The sequence below is a fragment of the Dysidea avara genome, chromosome 3 (assembly GCF_963678975.1).
Source record: "Dysidea avara chromosome 3, odDysAvar1.4, whole genome shotgun sequence".
NCBI classification, from domain to species: Eukaryota; Metazoa; Porifera; class Demospongiae; order Dictyoceratida; family Dysideidae; genus Dysidea; species Dysidea avara.
The window spans coordinates 3896131-3915180 of NC_089274.1; the positions used below are offsets into that span (position 1 = coordinate 3896131).

General features: G+C 39.5%; 3 protein-coding genes and 1 long non-coding RNA gene across 8 annotated transcripts; 2 read left to right on the top strand and 2 right to left on the bottom strand.

The window, feature by feature from the left end:
* Nucleotides 1-12: 12 nt before the first annotated feature.
* On the bottom strand, nucleotides 13-4999 carry LOC136248953 (cyclin-dependent kinase 12-like). Its single transcript, XM_066040826.1, has 7 exons — nucleotides 2782-4999; nucleotides 2529-2733; nucleotides 2279-2468; nucleotides 2069-2230; nucleotides 1710-1904; nucleotides 1488-1619; nucleotides 13-1044 (listed from the first exon to the last, which is right to left on the bottom strand). The coding sequence occupies exons 1-7, from the start codon at nucleotides 4825-4827 to the stop codon at nucleotides 159-161; spliced, it is 3816 nt and encodes a 1271-aa protein (XP_065896898.1). The 5' UTR covers nucleotides 4828-4999; the 3' UTR covers nucleotides 13-158.
* Nucleotides 4961-5959, top strand: LOC136248958 (uncharacterized). The gene is made up of 3 exons (XR_010697953.1): nucleotides 4961-5122; nucleotides 5181-5302; nucleotides 5351-5959. It is a non-coding gene; the product is annotated as an uncharacterized lncRNA (long non-coding RNA).
* On the bottom strand, nucleotides 5474-8010 carry LOC136248955 (uncharacterized). Its single transcript, XM_066040828.1, has 5 exons — nucleotides 7746-8010; nucleotides 7594-7678; nucleotides 7323-7444; nucleotides 6028-6112; nucleotides 5474-5960 (listed from the first exon to the last, which is right to left on the bottom strand). The coding sequence occupies exons 1-5, from the start codon at nucleotides 7898-7900 to the stop codon at nucleotides 5604-5606; spliced, it is 804 nt and encodes a 267-aa protein (XP_065896900.1). The 5' UTR covers nucleotides 7901-8010; the 3' UTR covers nucleotides 5474-5603.
* Nucleotides 8011-8950: 940 nt separating this feature from the next.
* LOC136248959 (uncharacterized) lies at nucleotides 8951-18521 on the top strand. 5 transcript variants are annotated; one of them, XM_066040834.1, is made up of 6 exons: nucleotides 8951-9149; nucleotides 9269-9350; nucleotides 9413-9528; nucleotides 9658-9715; nucleotides 9880-9970; nucleotides 18017-18521. In XM_066040834.1, the coding sequence occupies exons 1-6, from the start codon at nucleotides 8986-8988 to the stop codon at nucleotides 18346-18348; spliced, it is 843 nt and encodes a 280-aa protein (XP_065896906.1). In that variant the 5' UTR covers nucleotides 8951-8985; the 3' UTR covers nucleotides 18349-18521. The 5 variants fall into 5 exon arrangements, with proteins under 5 accessions (XP_065896906.1, XP_065896905.1, XP_065896903.1 ...); XM_066040833.1 differs by lacking the exons at nucleotides 8951-9149; nucleotides 9269-9350; nucleotides 9413-9528; nucleotides 9658-9715; nucleotides 9880-9970 and adding exons at nucleotides 10015-12080; nucleotides 12138-12643; nucleotides 12706-13390; nucleotides 13606-13754; nucleotides 13808-13954; XM_066040831.1 differs by lacking the exons at nucleotides 8951-9149; nucleotides 9269-9350; nucleotides 9413-9528; nucleotides 9658-9715; nucleotides 9880-9970 and adding exons at nucleotides 10015-11819; nucleotides 11900-12080; nucleotides 12138-13390; nucleotides 13606-13754; nucleotides 13808-13954.
* The last annotated feature ends 529 nt before the right edge of the window (nucleotides 18522-19050 follow it).

Genomic DNA, 19050 nt, shown 5'->3' on the forward strand with positions numbered 1-19050 from the left:
CTTATTGACTAATTATTTTTTAACAATCATAATTACACAATATAATTTATTTACATTCAAAGTGTTGAAGTCTTACCAGAGTGAGAGAGCAGCTTGTCAAGCGAAATGCGTTTCGTTACCATGCATGTTACTGTGCATGTGTTTGTGTATGTAATAAGTTAAGGATGCCATCCATCGTACCTATCATTGTGTTGTCTTCTCGGATAGTCTAAAGGTTGCTGTTGTGGTGGATGTGCTCCATGATGTTTCTCCCAGTCCAACTGCTCGACAGCGACACGTTCAAACTCTTTATTGCTCTGGTTGCCATAATCAAAAGTTTGCATGTTCGGCAACACTGGGGGTGGCACTTGGTTGTCATAGTCGTATGCATGTCTTCCCATAATGGGGCTAGATTTAGTTTCTTGTTTCTCTAACAAACTTGGTGGTTTGGTAGATGAAGATGCTGCATCTGGCTTTACTAGATTAAGAAATTGCTGTAGTGTGTTTTTAACACCTTTTTGTTCAGATTGGCTGGTGATGGCCATTGATAGTGTCTGAGCTATTTTCGTCTGCTGGGCTACGGTTAGTTGAGATAGAATGGCTAACTGCTTCTGTTTGGCCTTGTATATCGCCTGCTGAATATCCTTGTTAGTTTTATCATTTGATTGAAGTTGTTGAATCTGAGCTGTAATCTGTGTCAACTCATCTAAATGAGAGTTCTTCATTAGCAAGCTTATTGATGACAAATTTGATTGTCTGTTAGTCGTACTTGGAGCATTGCCAGGTAGCGACTCTAGGATGCTGGTATTCAGGGCAGGAGCAGTAGGAAGAGGAACTGACAAAGAACCAAGGGTAGGCCTTCCTGGGGGAACGTCTTTCGGAATTTGTTGCTGTGGAAACAATGGTGGTGTTCCCTTTGGTTCTTCCTGTAAGCGGTTCTCACTAATTGGGTTGACGCTGTTGTTGTTGTTGCCAGCTACTTCGTTGCGTTGCTTCTGAGCTTCACGTTCCTTCTTCCGCTTCTGTTTACACCACATCTCGTGGCAGTCTTGATCCCTTGGCAGACTGCAAGAAAATGTAGCAAGTGCTTTAGAGGCAAAGCACTCACTCACATCACACACATACAGTCACACTATACATACAGCTTTCTGGACACCAACAGAAAAACATTACAAAGATACTATCCCTTCTGTGCTACATTTAGTCAAGTCTTGCCAGCCAAGGACTGTATGTGAGTAGAATGAATAAAGCATTCCAGTAACATTACAAATGATGGATTGCCAGTATCTTGGCATGTGGATTTTACACATCTTCACCTACTAAAGCCTTCAAAGCATGTACCAGTTTATATTGCAAATCTCCTATAGTAGTTTACCACTTACCTTTCATGAGGTAACCAGCTTAGCTCAACTACTAACACAATTCACCAATTGCAGTGTTAACCAGAGTGCTATTTCTCCCCACTCACATACAAGGGACACACTCTGGCTGGTAAGACCAACACTTACTCTGGTGGAGAAATATCGTCAGGATTAATGTCTAGAAAAGGGTGCTTCAAGGATTCCTCAGCACTAATCCTCTTAGTGGGATCTAAGGCTAACATTTTGTCCATCAACTCTAGTGCTGGCTCTGGGATGACCCTACAGTGGAACATGGCAACAATTAAATAAGTTACCAAAATTATAAAATAACAATAATAAATGCCAAGTGTTTGCAGACAAGTTTCATACCTGGAAAATTCTTCTATTAATCGCCTCCGGTAGTTTTTCTTCAGTTTCATTGTTTTAAAGAGAGGAAGGGCAATCACGTCTGGCCATTCTGCTGGTGTTGGTGCACCACATACTCGACTGATAACATCTAACTGGAGAATCTCATTGTGGGCTTGGAATATTGGCTTCTTTGTAAACATTTCTCCAAGAATGCACCTTTTCAAAACAAAGCACCCAAAAACACAAGAATTACACACAGCATACAATAAAAACACACATATCTCTACCTGTAGCTGGTTGTAAAATATTTATAAATACAAGCAAACTTGCAGCAATATATACATACAAAACAAATTTATTTACAATTCAAATCTACTCACCCACAAGACCACATATCTATAGCAGGCCCATAATGTTCTTGACCAAGTAGCAATTCTGGTGGGCGGTACCACAACGTTATCACATGATTAGTGTAGAGACGAGTGGGATCATCAGCATGGTAACGCCTTGCAAGCCCAAAATCCCCCAACTTGAGTTTTCCCCTAATGATAATAGCACTGACTAAAAATATTTTCACACAACACACTTACATATTGTTCAACATAATGTTGGAGCATTTTAAATCTCTATGAAGAAATTTCTTGGAGTGACAGTATTCTAGAGCCTCTACTAGCTGTCTGCAAAGAGATTGGATGTGCTCAAGTGTTAATGTCACCATGCCTGAGTCTAACAAGCCCATCAAATCGTGATCACAATACTCAAATACTAAAAAGAAGGCACCTGAAATACAGACATAAATAAAATTAATATGCAACAGATACTATGAAATACACTGCATACCCTTGTCCCCACGGAAATCCAGTGCATTTTGTTTGTCCGTTACGATCTCTTTCAAGTTGATAATATTGGGATGAGACAACTGACGAAGAATCTTAATTTCTCTGATGGCTGTGATAGGAAATCCTTCTCTCTCACGTTCATTGTCTGTGCGTACTTTCTTCAATGCTACCATTTCACCTGTGTCAATTTCACGAGCTTTGTACACCTGGAAAGTGTACATATAAACACAAGTACAAAGAAAATCCATTCTTACTTGGCCAAAAGCTCCTTCTCCCACCTGAGAGATTATCTCAAAAGCATCCACACATCTTGCTATAGAGTTCTGGACAGTTAGCAGGTTATGGGAAGGCTGTGGGGGAGCAACAACCTTTGGTGGTGCAACTACTTTAGGTGGCAGTGTAGCAACTGGTGTGTTAGCTGGCTGTGGAGTACTTGGTGTCACTGGAACTGGTGTAGCAGGTGTAGCAGGTTTAGGAGTACTTTCACTTGGTGTAGTCACGACAGCTACTTTAGAAGGAGCCTTGGTATCCAGACTCAACGGCATTACAATTGATGGCACAAACGATGCGGGGACAGTAGGAGCAGGTGACACCATTTGAGGCGTTGATGATGGTACAGGGTTTACAGCTGGCAATGACGGCGGCGGGACCATAAATGATGGTGGTGGCGGCACAATTCCACCAGGTAATGGTAATATATTGGTGGGAATAGGAGGAATAATAGCACTCGGAATTGGCATAGTTGTTCTACTTCCTGGCAGTGGTGGAGGAGCAGTAGATGACACAGCTGGTGGCAAGGGTGGCTGAACAACCATCTCGGTGGGGGGTGGAGGAGGAATGTCAGATGGTAAAGGAGGGGGAGGTATTTCAACTACTGGCGGCGGAGGTGGTGGTACTCTCTCTTCGTGTTTTACCTCGCCATATTTCTGCTCTTCTTGAGTGTCCATTGATTCCCTCTGCTCACTAACTCTTGATGGTCTTTTATCTTTGAACCTGCCTTCCTCAAATTTGCTAGTTGATCTATTGTTTCTTCTAGGACTGGGTGATCTTCTAGGGCTGGGTGATCTTCTTCTAGGACTGGGTGATCTTCTTCTAGGACTGGGTGATCTTCTTCTAGGACTGGGTGATCTTCTTCTAGGACTGGGTGATCTTCTTCTAGGACTAGGTGATCGATCTCTGCCATGATGAGCAGGTGAGTACCTGCCTTTACGGCGGTTGAAATTACTCCTAGGGGGGCTTGGTGGTGGTGAACGTCGTGAAAATCGCCTTCTAAACTCGGGACTTGGTGATCGAAACCTTCTCCTTGAGTAACCATAATCAGAGTCTGGTGATCTTTCTCTGGATTGATATGTTCGGTAATTTCTACTTTCCCTGTATTCTGCTGTGTGTCCATAATAAGCTGGTGATCGAGATTTTCTTCGGTGTACAACTGGAGGTTCTGGAGTTCGTGGTGAAAAGAAACTTGAGTCTGATGAAATCTCATCATATTTATTGTGCTTGTGACGAGAATGTTTCTTTTTTGAATGACGTTCTGTTGAGCTATCATCACTTGGGCTAGCTGATCGATAGCGCTTCGGCTTTGTCTTCCCGTCTGGACTAGGACTGCGATAACGTTTTGGTACCACCTTTGATTTAGATGACTTTGAGTCCTTACGCTTTGGGCTTGTTTCCTTACGTAGCTTGGGACTTGTGGTTCTTTTGTGGTGTTTTGAACCGGACTCCTTTGGACTAATGTCCCGCTTAGGACTTACATCTTTGTGCTTTGAACTGGATTCTTTCTTGGGACTTGTGTCTCTTTTCTTGGGACTAGATTCCCTCCTTTTGGGACTAGAATCTGTTCTCTTTGGACTGGAATCCTTTTTGTGGTGTTTTTTCTTCCTCTTGGGAGATGAAGAATGTTTCCTACCTCTCTCGTGGCTTTCACTCCTGTCTCTTTTCCTACTTTTTCGCTTCTTTGGGCTCCTTGATTCATGTTTATCCTTTCGTTTCTTCTTTTTGCTAGTACTAGTTCGTGACGTCGATACTGCCGCAGTTGGCTGAGATCGGGGCGAGTTCTGCACAGGTGGCGAAGTATCCTTTATTTCACCCGTTTCTTCTTCATCATCACTTATCGGGTCTGTCTTCATTCCAAGATACGGTAACAACCTCGTGTCGTCAGCTACCGGTGACTGTCTTTCACGTGAGTCGTTACTGATTGCCTCCACTTCAGGCGTTGGTGTTTTGTACAGCGAGCGGATGCTGGCCAAGGCGCGATTATCACTTTGCTTTGAGCCGGCATTGTCAGATGGTTCGCTCATCATGTTGTTCAGCCGCAGTTTTGGGCACTGGTATTGCAAAAGATCTTAACAGGATGGCATGAATTCACAGTTCTTAAGTTGGACGGGCACAAAACGCCACATAACAGGCGGATTAACATGGATACTCTTCCATCGCCATTTTGACATGACAATGAAAATTAGGATCATGTGACCTTAGGTTTTTAAAATGGCAGGATGCTTAGAAGATTTGTCAACCACGAATAGTGGCGATAGCGGTGAATCCGAGCGTTTATTATCCGACAATGAATGGGAAAAGATTCAGACAGTTCACCAACAGGTAGCGTTATTTAAAAACTGGGTACAAGTTTTTAATAAACGTATGCGCTTGTATTCAGTCCGGTTATCGTGAGGGTGTTTCTCTATCACGTGATTCACATGTTCAGGAAGGATTTAGGGATGGATTCCAGTCAGCCCTACAACACAGTGTTAACATTGGTTATCTGAAGGGACTTATTAGGTAGGCATTTATCTTTTAATCTAATCAACTTGTTCACACATTTCACAGCCCTTGTCAAAACAATTCTTTACCACACACTGAAGTTGACCAGTTTTGTGGCCAGCTACAAGAATTTTCAAAGGCAAAACAGTGTCCAGAAAGGAACCAACATGTAAATTTCGATGGAATGAGAACAGTTGAAGATTTCATCGATATGCATAACAATGATCAAACAACAAATTTGTACAAACTATGCACTATCTTACGCGAATCTGTTTCTAAAACTATACAATCAACTTGATTACACTTAATAGTTATCGTTCTACATGGAGGGGATTTGCTCATAGCTGACTGTTTTCTTTTTCTTCCATACAAGGTAGACAACAACACCCACAATGCATCCAACAACAATAGCACCGACTATTGATAGGACGATACCCAGGACAACTTTCCTGTCTTTGTCATCCTTGTTCTCTGCTGGCTTCTTGGTAGTGGTTGGTGTTGGAGTACCAGTGGAATGAATACCAGGTGTGACAGTATGTGTCATGGCATGACTGGTCTTGATTGCGGATGTCTTTGGTGTCTCAGTACTGGTTGGCTTTGGTGTCTCGGTACTGGTTGGCATGGCAGATGTAGCCGAAGGAGGGACACAATAATTTGCATCATAAAGACGGAAGGTCTATAAACAATCATTACAAATATATAAACATGTAATAATTTTACAGTAGAAAAGTCTCTAAACTCACATAGATATTCCCATCTTGATTGTCATACACAAAGGTTGTATTATCAACTGTATCATTACATGTCACCACTACAACTGCTCTGAGTCTATACAGTAATTCAAATACAGTGTAAATCCAATAAAAACAAACACATACAAGGTCACTGCAAGTTGATTTCCTGTTTATGGTCATGGCCAAACACACTTGCCTGTGCCATGCGTTCCAGCAATGAGCCTTATCCGAAACTACGTCACAAACATAAAATGGCTGCTGTAGTGTGGGGACGTTCGTAAAATTTGTATGGGCGACTATGGGAAGAAAATTTTTGAAAGGAGATATCTCAGCTAAGACGGAAGATATCGAGCTCTAACCAGTAGGTATGGTTATAAATTAGCTGAAAGAATAGGAATCTAGCATTGTTTTGAAAATCAACCGAAAATCGCTTTTACGCACTTATTGTAATGTCTTATAGTCATACCTGCTAGTTAGAGTTTGATATCTTCCTTCTTGGCTGAGATATTGCCGTTCAAAAATTTTCTTCCCATAGTCGCCCATACAAATTTTACGAATGTCCCCACACTACAGCGGCCATTTTTATGTCTGTGACATAATTTCGGATAAAGCTCATCGTGTCTGATAAGAATCAGACTAAAACAATCACCTGATACTTTGAATACGTCGGTTTATAGAATAATGGACTATTCTGGCTTGGCTATAAACCATGCTGGCAGTGGAGGGGAAACAGGAAATCAAGTTGGAGTGGCCCAAAATACACTCAGCATGGTATAACATGTTTTCTTGGTCTTTCCAGTGCTGAAGACACTATCATTGCCAAACACTAGCACAGGGCAATGGGTTGGTCATTATTATAATTAACACTACACATCCCAGGCATCATACCCAAGTGGATTGTAATGATGATACCAGTCACTTCATAGATTTGCAGTGAACACAATAGGCAGCTGAAGAGCAATGGCATGCATGTAGTCACCACAAGATGAGTAAATCCATTCGTAGCAATAATTTTGTTACAATGTCAGACAATGAAGCAACTATAATTCATCTTGTTCATAAGAAACCCAGATAAACACCAAAAGTACATTTAGTAACAAATAATTTTATACTAAAATGTGATCCCCAGAAATCTAATGTGGGAAACCACTGTTATGACTTCAAAATAATATTATGCACTTTGTTACATCATAAACAGTGACCTCAGTATCAAAGGTAAGAACACAGTAGACATTGCACTACAAAGTGTGTTGTTACATGATCAATACACAACAAAAATGTTTTATACAGGTTAATGGACTCACCCTTGGTCATCTACATACACTACTGACATACTCAGTGGTTCAATCTCCTCCACATTGTACGTAACATTGTCCAAGTTGCCAATACTGAGTGTAACATTACCAGTTGTGTCCACTACACAAATCTGTAAACGTAGTAAACACAACACTCATTAAAGCATGCACCCATCTGTGATAAAACATAACAAAGGAGTCGATGGCTAACAAATGTCTAAATTTATTCCCAGTATACACTCAAGGTATCAATGTACATGTGTGCGTCGTCTTTCCATACCGCTGCGTCCATGTCGCAGTCTTCAAAGCCTGTACCATCGCAGCTGCCATAGTAGTACTCAACACCATTTTCATCTTCCGCAACTCTGTGGTAAAAAAATAATTACTGGTAAAGGCTAAATGTTTTCCTACACATCACACATTACAACTTACAGTGTGTCGTTCAATGTTAGGTCAACGAGAAATGGCTCTGGGGTATTTAGTATACAGCCACACGAATCCAAATCGTCCGGGTTGGGCTCACACACGAAGGCGGCTTGGCATGACAACGCCAATACAAGAAAAAGAGACACGAGCAAGACCCTCATATTTCTACTTCGAGCAGAGACAAAAAAAAGTTTCTACAAATAGACAAAACTCTCGTAAAAACCGAGCGGCAAAAAACACGTTGTCAACCTACTGGTCACGGGGTAAAACCGGAAGGGGATAGGGAACGGAAGATGGCTCGGGAACCGGGAGCTGAGAAATCACGTGTGTTCAGTATTTTAGCATAGATACAATAAAAACCTGCAGTATGACCTGCGTGACCTGCAGTATACCTCCCTCTCACTGTAAAAGAAGTCAGGGTGTAAAAATGGTGTGACTCAAAGACGGCAGCCAAGAAATGGCTATGAATCCCTTCACGTTGAGCTGAATCCTGAAAAACAGCTAAAAATTAAAAGTGGATTTTTTCTCAGAGTTAACATTTCAGCCAACCAGATGATTATTGGTAACAGCAAAGATGTCAACAACAGACAAGTACGGTTTGGCTCCATTACAAGTTCGGGAAAGGGCTGTAATGGACACTGTACTTATATGGCTTCCACATATGAAATGTATTGTGAAAAATTTTGATTGGCTGTAAACATTATGTCAAACATTTGAACAAAAAGATTTTGAAATATTTTTAGGCAGTACTACAAATGAGCCAAATTTCAAGATTGTGTGTAATTGCATCCATGAGTTATTAAATGTTTTTGAGGATTCAGCTCAACGTGAACATACTATAGGTAGGGAATATATAATAATTAGGATCACTGATCACATCAGTTATGCTTTGAACTGCAAAAAGAAAATAATAATTATGTGCCGGGTCTGTGCAGCCATGCAAGACTACTAAAACAGTTTATGGGTGGAGAACAGTACTCCAAAGTGGGGGTGACTCGAGGCAGCAAATGTCATCAACACATTTAAATCGTTGTTAGATATATGTTTATTAGATTTTAGATTTAATTTTGTATAATGTTTTAATGCATTGATCGGATATACAGGCTTTGCCTTTACCCGTATCTAATCATAATCATAATCAAACTGAAAAGATAGCACCGGCATTTCAGCAGCACAGAGCGTTGGGGCGCGCGTCGCCCCATGGATTACGGATTTTGTCTTTCGCTACCTTAAGTATCCGAGAAAGATGGAAGTGAAGTTTATTCTGAGTTATTTGCTAGTGACGAGTTTTAGTAATAGACCGAGTGTTAGTGTGCTACCTGAATTATTGCCTATATACTGTGCTAACTGTACCTGTGTTTCCAGTAATGGCGCCAAGTTACCGTTCAGCACATTCAGTTCACCAATACAGTTGAGTAGACTTGCGTGTGGGGGCATAGGATCTATGGTGGGGGTGTGCACGCGGGTGTGTACGTAGCCTGGTTCAGTTTGTAGAGTTGTACATTATATTTTGTTTCACTACTGTGCAGAGTAATCCATGGCAAATCAGTTTACCAGTTCCCAGCTTGTGTTTACGAGTCAGTGTGCATTAATAATAATACCACATCTTTGGTAAGTAAAATTTGTATGTATGCGTGAATGGCAATGGGTTCTAACTTCTATGTGGCTTTTAGGTGTGTACCAATGATACTAGTAACAGCGTTTATAACTCTGAAGGCGTCATGTTGAAGAGTTGGTTAGATCCGATGGCCCACAGCTTAGTGTTGCAATTTAATGCCAAACAATTGAGGTGTGTTTTTATAGGCATTATGTTTGCCAACTTTCATTATATTATATATCACAGTGGTAGTATGCATTGTCAATGTGTCATGTATTACATAAAGGTTAAAAATGAAATTGTAAAGCCTTCTCATTACAGAACTGTCATTGTAAGTTGCCAACCCAAGCAGCAGTCAACGGATGATGATGATACAATTGTATGTATGGTTGTATTATAGAATGCATTGTATGAATTGCTAGCCTTATAGGGGCATAAATACAGAGCTTAACACCTGGTACCATGCTTCATTGTATAATGGCACATGTCGTAGGGTTATTACATGACCTGTCTCATGCAACACTCACTATTTGTACTTTGCAGGAGTTTATTGTGACTGACAGCACAGTTTGTAAGTATTTGGAAGATTTCATCTCAGCTGCATCACTGCATTCCTCTCCAGTTCTTTTACTAGGTGATTCTAAGTGGTGTAATGTCTTCATCTGTGTCGGTGTTGTGTAGTTTAGTATGATAATTTCGTATAAAATTTCATGCTACAATTTTGTATGGTTTTTTGAGCTACCAAAATTTATTTCATGATTTTTTTGGTTGGTATGTGATGCAATCTAATCACAATACATCAGACACACTTTTTATGGTTAGTATAATAACAGCATGTGTATGTTGAACGACTTGCGTGTTTACCATGCGGTCTACAAAAAACCTTTTGCTCTACACCATTTGATTCAATGCACCACAAATGGTAAACAACAGTGGTTAGAAACTTCAACTTTGGTGAAGCCCTTGCAGACGATGAGTACTTTGTGAAACACAAAAACTGCTTCAATGCATGGAAGTAGGCTGACTGACCCAAAAGGAATGGAGACAGACGACTTTTCAGCTTTATCATACAATATGCTAGTAGTGTATAGTAGGGACAAGGAAGCTTGATCATTGACCACGATAAAATATCGTCCAAAAGCCTGTCTCGATTTCTCCTTACAATGATATGGCAGTATTGGTTAGGTCAAATCAAGCTGAAAAGTGTCTTCAGATCAAACAAAACACTTTCATCAGTTGCTACAGAATTTATTGAATGAAAGTTTCTTCCCGTTACTACTTTATAATTTTATGAACTCTTGGTAAAGAATAAGCTATTTACACACCACTGAGGGTGCAAATACCAGAAATGAAAGCAGTTTTCTTACTGGTAGGCTTATAAAATTATGCAACTGTTCAAAGTGTTGCTCGGTTGCACAAGATACCACGGGTCAATTGGTCACCTTTAAGTATCAAAACATGTACAGGTATTACACTCTCAAGTAGAACAGTAATTAGCCCAATTGTCGCTATGCTCGGGCTAAAATTCTTTAAAGGGAGGATTGCATGAAATTTTTGATGTTATTTTTTTACATCAATGTGTAGTGTATCTGGTGTGTTTAATGTTTGTAAGATATGTTTTTGAAATAAAAATTAATTTACTGGTGAAAAAGCAAGCAAAAAAACAAGATTCCAAGCCCGTTTATGGCTTCTTCCATTTTGCAGTCCTGCTATTCATGACGTCACAAGTGTAAGTGTATAAAGATATGATCATTGGAATACTGTGTAAGTTAGTTGTATATTAGCATCTGTGAAGATAATGTCAAAGTGATGCGTGGCTTATGACTTCTAACGTACCTGGCGAAATATTAGCTGCTTTCAATTCCCTAAGGATCCAACTTTGTGAGCAATTTGGACGAGAAAAATTGCAAAGTACTAGAGCTGACTGGATAGGTCCATCTGAAAACTCTTGTTTATGCAGCAAGCATTTCACAAAAGACTGCTTCGAAAAAGATACTGAATTAGCAGCAGGTTTTGGAATAAAGAAAAGTAGAAGGAGCCATTTCAACGATTTTTAAAAGGCCGGCGACTCCCTCCTCTGCTCCATCCCAGTCATTAGAAGGTTGTTCCTCGTCACTAAAACAAGCTGTTTCATCACACCATGAATGGAATGAGCCACAAAGAAAAGGCAAGCCTTTGAAAAAAGAGAGATCTCGAGTAAGTGTAGTCATGCACAGTGCAAGTTCACTTAGCCAGCTATAGATTATAGCTATACATGTAGCCATAGCTATGTAGTCCATGCATATTGCAATAACGATGCCTTATGATATACTATTAAGCATACAGATTGTCGAGGAGGCACTACTTGCAGCTGCATCTTGAAGCATCCAGTTAGAATCAATAAGTGATCCACAGACAGGTGAATCAGATACCCAATCAGGACTTAGCGATTCACAGCAGATACTAACTCATCAAACAGGTTATGCCTGAAATGATATCTATATGTAAGTGCTATATGAGGTACCGATAGCTATAGCCCATGGCTATTTTAAATTGATGTACTGCATTCTATGTATGCAACCAGAAACTCAAGCTAAACCTGAAGTCCACGACTGGAGTACAATGCGACTTGTTGAGTCCAATACCTATGTCATCTCACCCCTACCATTAACCTTCACTCCTATTAAGGATGCTGCTGATTTCTACGAGACAGATACTACCACTACTGAAGAGGGAATTGATACATATGCTCCATCTGTGATGTCGTAAGTACTCCACAATCGACAAATTTAGTAATATAATTTAAAACCAATACACTCTAGATCTTAAGATTGCTCTGATCAGTCTGGTTCACATGCCAAGTACCTATGCTACTTGGCGTTTGATTCAGCTCTATTGCTGCTTTTTTCACTCTGTACTGCTTGTGAGAGTTCTTCCACTAGTTTAATTGTGGGTCACTACTCTGCATTCGACAAATCTGTCATGAATGCAATCATGTATTTGTGTGGAGGAGTCAACCACATTTTGGTAGAACACCATCTTGACTTCTGCTGCCATTCTTTACACTGGTGCACAACCTGCAAAGGCACTGAGATTATTTTCAATATTCAATTGTCCGACTATCACTACATCAACCTTTTTTCGTCATCAAAGAACCTACTTACAGCCCAGTATAGACTTTATTTGGGAGAAACATCTGCAAAGGCTACTGAGGGAATTGAAAGAAAACAATAACCAACTGATTATTGGAGGTGATAGAAGGGCTGACAGTCCTGGACACAGTGCCAAATTTGGATCATATTCAATGGTTGAGTTAATGAAGAATAAGGTGATAGACATTAAATTAGTTTAGGTATATTACATGTGCAAAATATTATGATACTATACTAGAGCAATGAAGTTAAAGGGAGCCATCACATGGAAAAAGAAGGCCGTTTGCAGTGCATAAAATATTTAGGAGATAATGGTTTTCAGGTGGATACACTGATTACAGATTGTCATAAGCAAATAAACAAATGGCTCTGTGAAACATGTCCATCTGTAAAACACCGTTATGATGTGTGGCATGTAGCCAAAGGTAATTCACTGATGTACAGGATTGTCTGAACAAACATGCAGGAAGTTGGAGAAACTAGCTAAGCAGAAGAGCTGTGAGCTAGTTGGAGAGCATCATTAACCACCTGTACTGGTGTGTCTCCTCAGCAGCAGAAAGCAATGAAGATGTCATTAGGACAAAGTAGTTATCATTAGATAATAATGTGCATAGAAACCATAGAAACCATGGAACCAGACATTTTCATAAATGTGATCATGGCAGCGTGATAGAAAGAAGTGGTTTAAGAGACATGAGTTTAAAGCATTTTCTTAATTGCTTAGCTATATGCATGCTGTTTAATATTGTTGTAGATACCAAAGCAAGCAAGAAATTGGGTGCACTATTGACAAATACCCATCTTTGTAATGACATGGTCAAGCTGTCCCCGAAATATCAAAAATCACCTGTGGAATCCTTCCATAATGTCATACATTTTGCACCCAAGTCTGTAGCATTTTCATATCTAGGAATGCAATGCAGGTAGGCATAAAATGTTTCATCAAAGGGATTCTGTTATACCTAGAACTATGCGGTTGTGGTATCTGATTTTAAGATATGTAGGATACACTGTGAGATACACAGGACATGAAAACATATAGTTGTCCAGTAACAGAGTCCCTTTTGTGAACCTGTCAAAGTATATTATGATGACTTACATTGTTTTTATTTAACTAATTAAATTTCCTCACATACAGGTTAAAACTAGCTGCATTTCATTTCAATGAAAATGCTAACAGACCTCAAGCTGTTACCAAGGAAGGTGATGAATGCTATGACATTATATTCCCTAAGTATAAGAAGGGTGGGTACATTGTAAGAAAAGCTTTGGTAAAGCCAACATATGGTAAGGAATAGATGCATGTGTATTCAGTGACGTATGCAAGCACATTTTGGCAGATTACATTGAGGAGCTGATGGCAGAAACAGCAAAACACTGTACAGTTGGAGAAAAATGGGACAATTCCAATGCACCAAAGACTCCAGAGGCCCTTGCATCTGCATACGAAAGGCCAGATAAAGCTAAGGCCATTCAAGAACACAAAAGTAGATTTAAAACATGATATATTATAGTTATTATATTATGTAATTAGATAACATTAAGAAGGTACAGTTGTAGGATACTTAAATCCTGTACGTGTTGATGAAGGAAACTTATTTCGTATCTTCGTTACAGCACAGGCAGGCAACACTACTCTCACTGATCTGCCAAGCCTCCCCAACACCATCTTGTCAGTTGTCGATATGCTATAAATTGATATTGCCTGCAAGATAATTATTGTAACAAGTTCAATTTATTTTAACTTACTCATTGGCTGATTTTACTAGAAAATCACCATACAGCTGATAATATTGAAAACAAGCAGTTTGCAGGACCCACACATTCAAGCAGATGGCTTCAAAGCCTTCATGTTGAGTGATACACAGTGCACCTGTCTCAGTCATTTTATCTACTGTCTGATAAATTTCACAACAGCACGCACACACTCAACCGCAGGTGGCATAATTTCACAATTCTCACATCTGCACCTTGTATGAATACGTATAATACATGAATAGTTAGCTGTAGCATAATAGAGTAACTATCTAGATTATTTATGCTATGTAGCTAGTGGCTCCTGACTTACTAGTCTATTCATCTACCGAGTACGAATTTTCATTGCTATCACTGGCTACTGGTTTGAATTGATAAGGGTCAACCGTGTGCTCCATCTCTTCCTCCATGTCGCTAGCTTGCTCACTGACTTCAGATGACTCGGTGATTGTACTGGTATCTGAGCTACTGATGCTTGCTGTATCGCTCAAATCGTCATCAAGGATTCTGAAGGCCATGTCATTACAAAACGTGGCAGAGGATGTACGAAAACAGTCTTTAAAGTCTTACTACACATGAGACAACACTATGCAAGAAGCCCCATGATTTATCATACGCTTACACTTGTGACATCATGAGTAACAGGACCGCAAAATGGGGAAGAATCCATAAATGAAATGGAAAAGAAGCCATAAATGAGCTTGGAATCCTGTTTTCCTGCTTGCTTTTTCACCACTAAATTATTTTTATTTTCAAAAATAAATCTTACAAACACTAAACACATTACATACACTACATTGATGTAAAAAAATGGCATTAAAATTTCATGCGATCCTCACTTTAACAACTTATTGAAAGTGTCTTCTGATGAAATTTTGCTGTATGGTGACAGCCACTCATGCTCAAGATACAGATGGTAATTCACGTCTATTGTGTATGACATATAGGGAATTTCTACGTAATTATGTGACCAGATCTGCGATAACCTGGCATAATGGTGCAAGCCTAAATTTTCAGTATAAGCCATTGATTGCAGTGGATAACATATTTACATAATTGAAAAAAAATCATAAAATTTTTAAATACTTTGTTCTTTGTGAAGAAAGGGTCTAATGATAAAAACCTGGATATCATCTTATTCGCCTACTCAAGGGGAGTTCAAAAACCTTCGTTTTATTGCAGTAGACTACAGGATACATGAGTTATGGGCCTTTGTTTACATCACGTTGAAGTGATCATACGTGATTGATCTTTCTTCACTGATTCGTCTCTGTATGTAGTGAAGAAAGATGATAGAAGGAGAAACTTACCCAGTAATGGACTCCATTGTTCATGGCAAACACGTTGGTACAAATTGTAACTCTGTACTGCTTTGTGTTTGTAAGATACAGCCGTTTTTGTAGGTGCCTGTAATTTATTTTTGCAAACTTGCTGTACAAATTGACCTTTTTGTTGCTACTTTGTAGGGCTGTAACTCCAAAAGCTGTTGGCATACAAGGCTGAAACTTGGCCAAAGCATACACTTGGCTAAGTAGATTATAAATATTCAATAGTAAAGAATTAGAAAAATGTACTATTATACTGGGTTTTTGCAGATCCAGTCAGATATGACGCGAGTTACTGTATCTATGACTAGTATTCAATAAAAAGTAATGAAACAAGAGATGAATGATGGTATTATAGCATCAGTGGTGCTCAGATATATGACCTGTGTCAGTACGATGGTCCGCATTCTATTCACCCGGGTCAGAAGTTGCTCGAAAGAACAGGCCCTTTCAGTTGTCTGGAGCTTAGTCTCGGCTAACAGGATGAAGTAGCTAATACAATTTCCACTTGAGTACTATCCAATCACTCACCGATCTCGCCATCCGGCTGAGTCAGTGTGTTCAGAGGAACAAGCCGTCGAGTATCATTCCGTCTATTAAGAAACAAATCTCTTCGTTGATTGCAGTCCAGGCGTTGGCAAAAGTCAAAGTGATCACCATAGATATCACGTGCAACACTTGAAATTATAAGCGCCCTGCTCTTTCAGCATCATAAGTGCTTTCTGAAATAATTTTGTGGTGACTACAGAAAAGCGTTGATACAGAAAATTAATGCCTCAGTATGGTTTCGATGCTTGAAGAAGACAACTAACCTGATTGAAGATAAAAGGAAAGATAAGGCGCACAGGGCGTACACTAATCGGAACCCCAAAAGGCACATCCCTGGATACTTCACTTTTCAGATGAATAGCTGGGGCGCGCGGCACCATTTCAGATGCAGTATGCATGGGTTCACCAGTCATAATAATATTTACAAAAAAAAAGTTTACAAACAAGTACACAGAAAAATTTGGAATTTTCAACTATAGAGTAGGGAATTTTGGAATTTTCAACTATAGAGTAGGGAATTTTGGATTTTCAACCAGTGAGTTTGTTGTTGTGGCGTAAAATAGTGACCATACACTGCTTTGTTTGCGCTCTAAGCTTGCGACTGTGGTCAGTGAGTGAGTGCGACGAAATTTCAAGTTTTTGAAGGTTTTAAAAATATTCTGTATCCAGTCACCGGTAAGTGTTTTCTTGTTTTTAATGTTGTATTTCATGTTAGATGGACTAATATTATTCCGTAAAGGTGATTTTCGTGTTCACTTACTTTTTCCTGTTGGCCAATTTGGATTGGTTCGTAAGATCCGGTCACATTTATAATTACTATAGTATATTAATTTTAAAATGAAGTAGGGATCCAAGTGATAAAAAGTAGTGAAACAAGAGATGAGTGATGGTATTACAGCACAGCTCAGTGGGAAAATCCCTACATTAGCATGTTATAACTATTATTTTCTTCACTGCCAAAGTAGGGATTTTCCCACAGAGCTACACTGTAATAATTATTATCATTCATCTCTGTTTCACAACTTTTTATTGCTTGGGTCCCTTAAAATTATTTTTAGTAATTTGTTAATATAAAGCTGTGACTGTTCTATTAGAGTATCTTGAGTCAGCCTTCACCTACCAGGGGCATGTCACTATTTCATATTTGCCAGTATTATGAATACAGCTACATAATAGGGTAGGTGGTCATCGTGATCGAGTAAATAGATTGTTAAGCGGTGTGGTCTCTGTGTTCAATCGTTATTAATCAACCAAGATCGTTGATGGGCTTGGTCTTGAACTTATCATGAAGTTACAGGTATCTACTGAGCATAAATAAATTTGTAACGTCTACATATGCTGCTCAAGGAAAGTGTTGATAGGGATATGGTTTCGTTGCATGAAGAAGATGACAAGCAGCCTGATTGAAGATAAAAGGAAAGACAAGGTGCAAAGGGCACACACTCATTGGAACCCCAAAGGCACATGCCACTGGTGAGTTTGTTATTGTGGTAGTTGGCTGTGTATCGCTTTGTTTGGCCTCCAGCCTTGCGACTGTGGTCAGGCAGCAGGCTGGCAGACAAAAATTAAGAATTTTGGTGATTTTTAAAGTTATATCCAGCCGCCTGTAAGTGTTTCTTGTATTTTTATGCTGTATTTGATGTTAGATGGACTAATGTTATTCCGTAAAGGTGATTTCCAATGTATAAGATGTCTCTAGGATGATTTTAAAGGCAGCATTTTAGGCGGTGTGCGTCAATTTTGGGGGGATCCCTACTTAAGCAGTACTACCGTACTGTTTGATAATAGAATATTCAACTGACAAATTTATCTGTTTGTTATTGTAGAGAATTTATATCACTTGTGCTCAAGTTCCACTGTGTAATATTTGTATATCCTGTACACATGTGTATATTGTGCATCTGGCTTTCCTCCTCACAGGTAGCAGCTTAACACCGCTGAAGACAAGGACACCTTCACTGTCATCAACCACCACATCAGTGGCATCAACAGCACATTCAGCAATTACAAATACTACTATCACACCATCTAACACTTCTACTCCAGAATCACCTGAAGACAATGGCGGTTACAAACTATTGTACATAGTTGTACCAATTGCAGCCCCAGTAGCTTTCATAATTGCTTTCATTACTGTGTTCTGTTTAATGCACTGGTATCACCAGCGAACGAAAAAGAAGCTCTACATTAAACTAACGCCAACAATTTACACCGATGAAGATGATGGTCAAGACAGCGATGATTCTGACTGAAAAGTATCATTGACTTGCATTTTTTATATATTTGCGATAATTGTATGTACCAGTTTTTAGTCAGGTTCAGTTTACAAAGATTGTGTTTTTAGCCATTTACAGTAACTTTGGTTTGCACTTGTATTCCCAGTAGAATCCTTCCTGTATGCATTATTCCTATGCTGTTATGTAGACCCTTGAAATAGCATGATGCACACACTACAGTGCTTTAGTTGCTCAAGAGTTGGAAAATCTAACCATGTTAGTAACAGCAAGAGTTTATAATGGTGCAGGTAACACATTATAACACATTATAAACTCTTGGTAACAGCTTACTTTATGATGGGTGTATTGTTAATTGAGGAGTGGGGTGAAATAAATGCTTGCATTATCTATGAGTGAGTGTATTAACTGGTCTAGCTGGTCCGACTTTGGTTGGAACATTTTCACTCTTTTTGCCAAGACAAGATACTAGTACGTTAGTGATTTCACTTCCAAAAACAATTTTCTCTTTTCGGAGTGTGCTTCACGTATTTTGCAGTGTGTCCCTCACCACCATCAAAGCCAGACTAGCTTCCCTACACCTCTGCCTGTGGCTAGTGATCCCCCACTGTGTTGTATGAGTGATTCTTAGCAGGTGCTGGTAGTGGGCAATTTCTAATCATGCTGACGTTTCACCATGAAGTTCATACCAGACAATATTTCATCACAATTATAGCATCA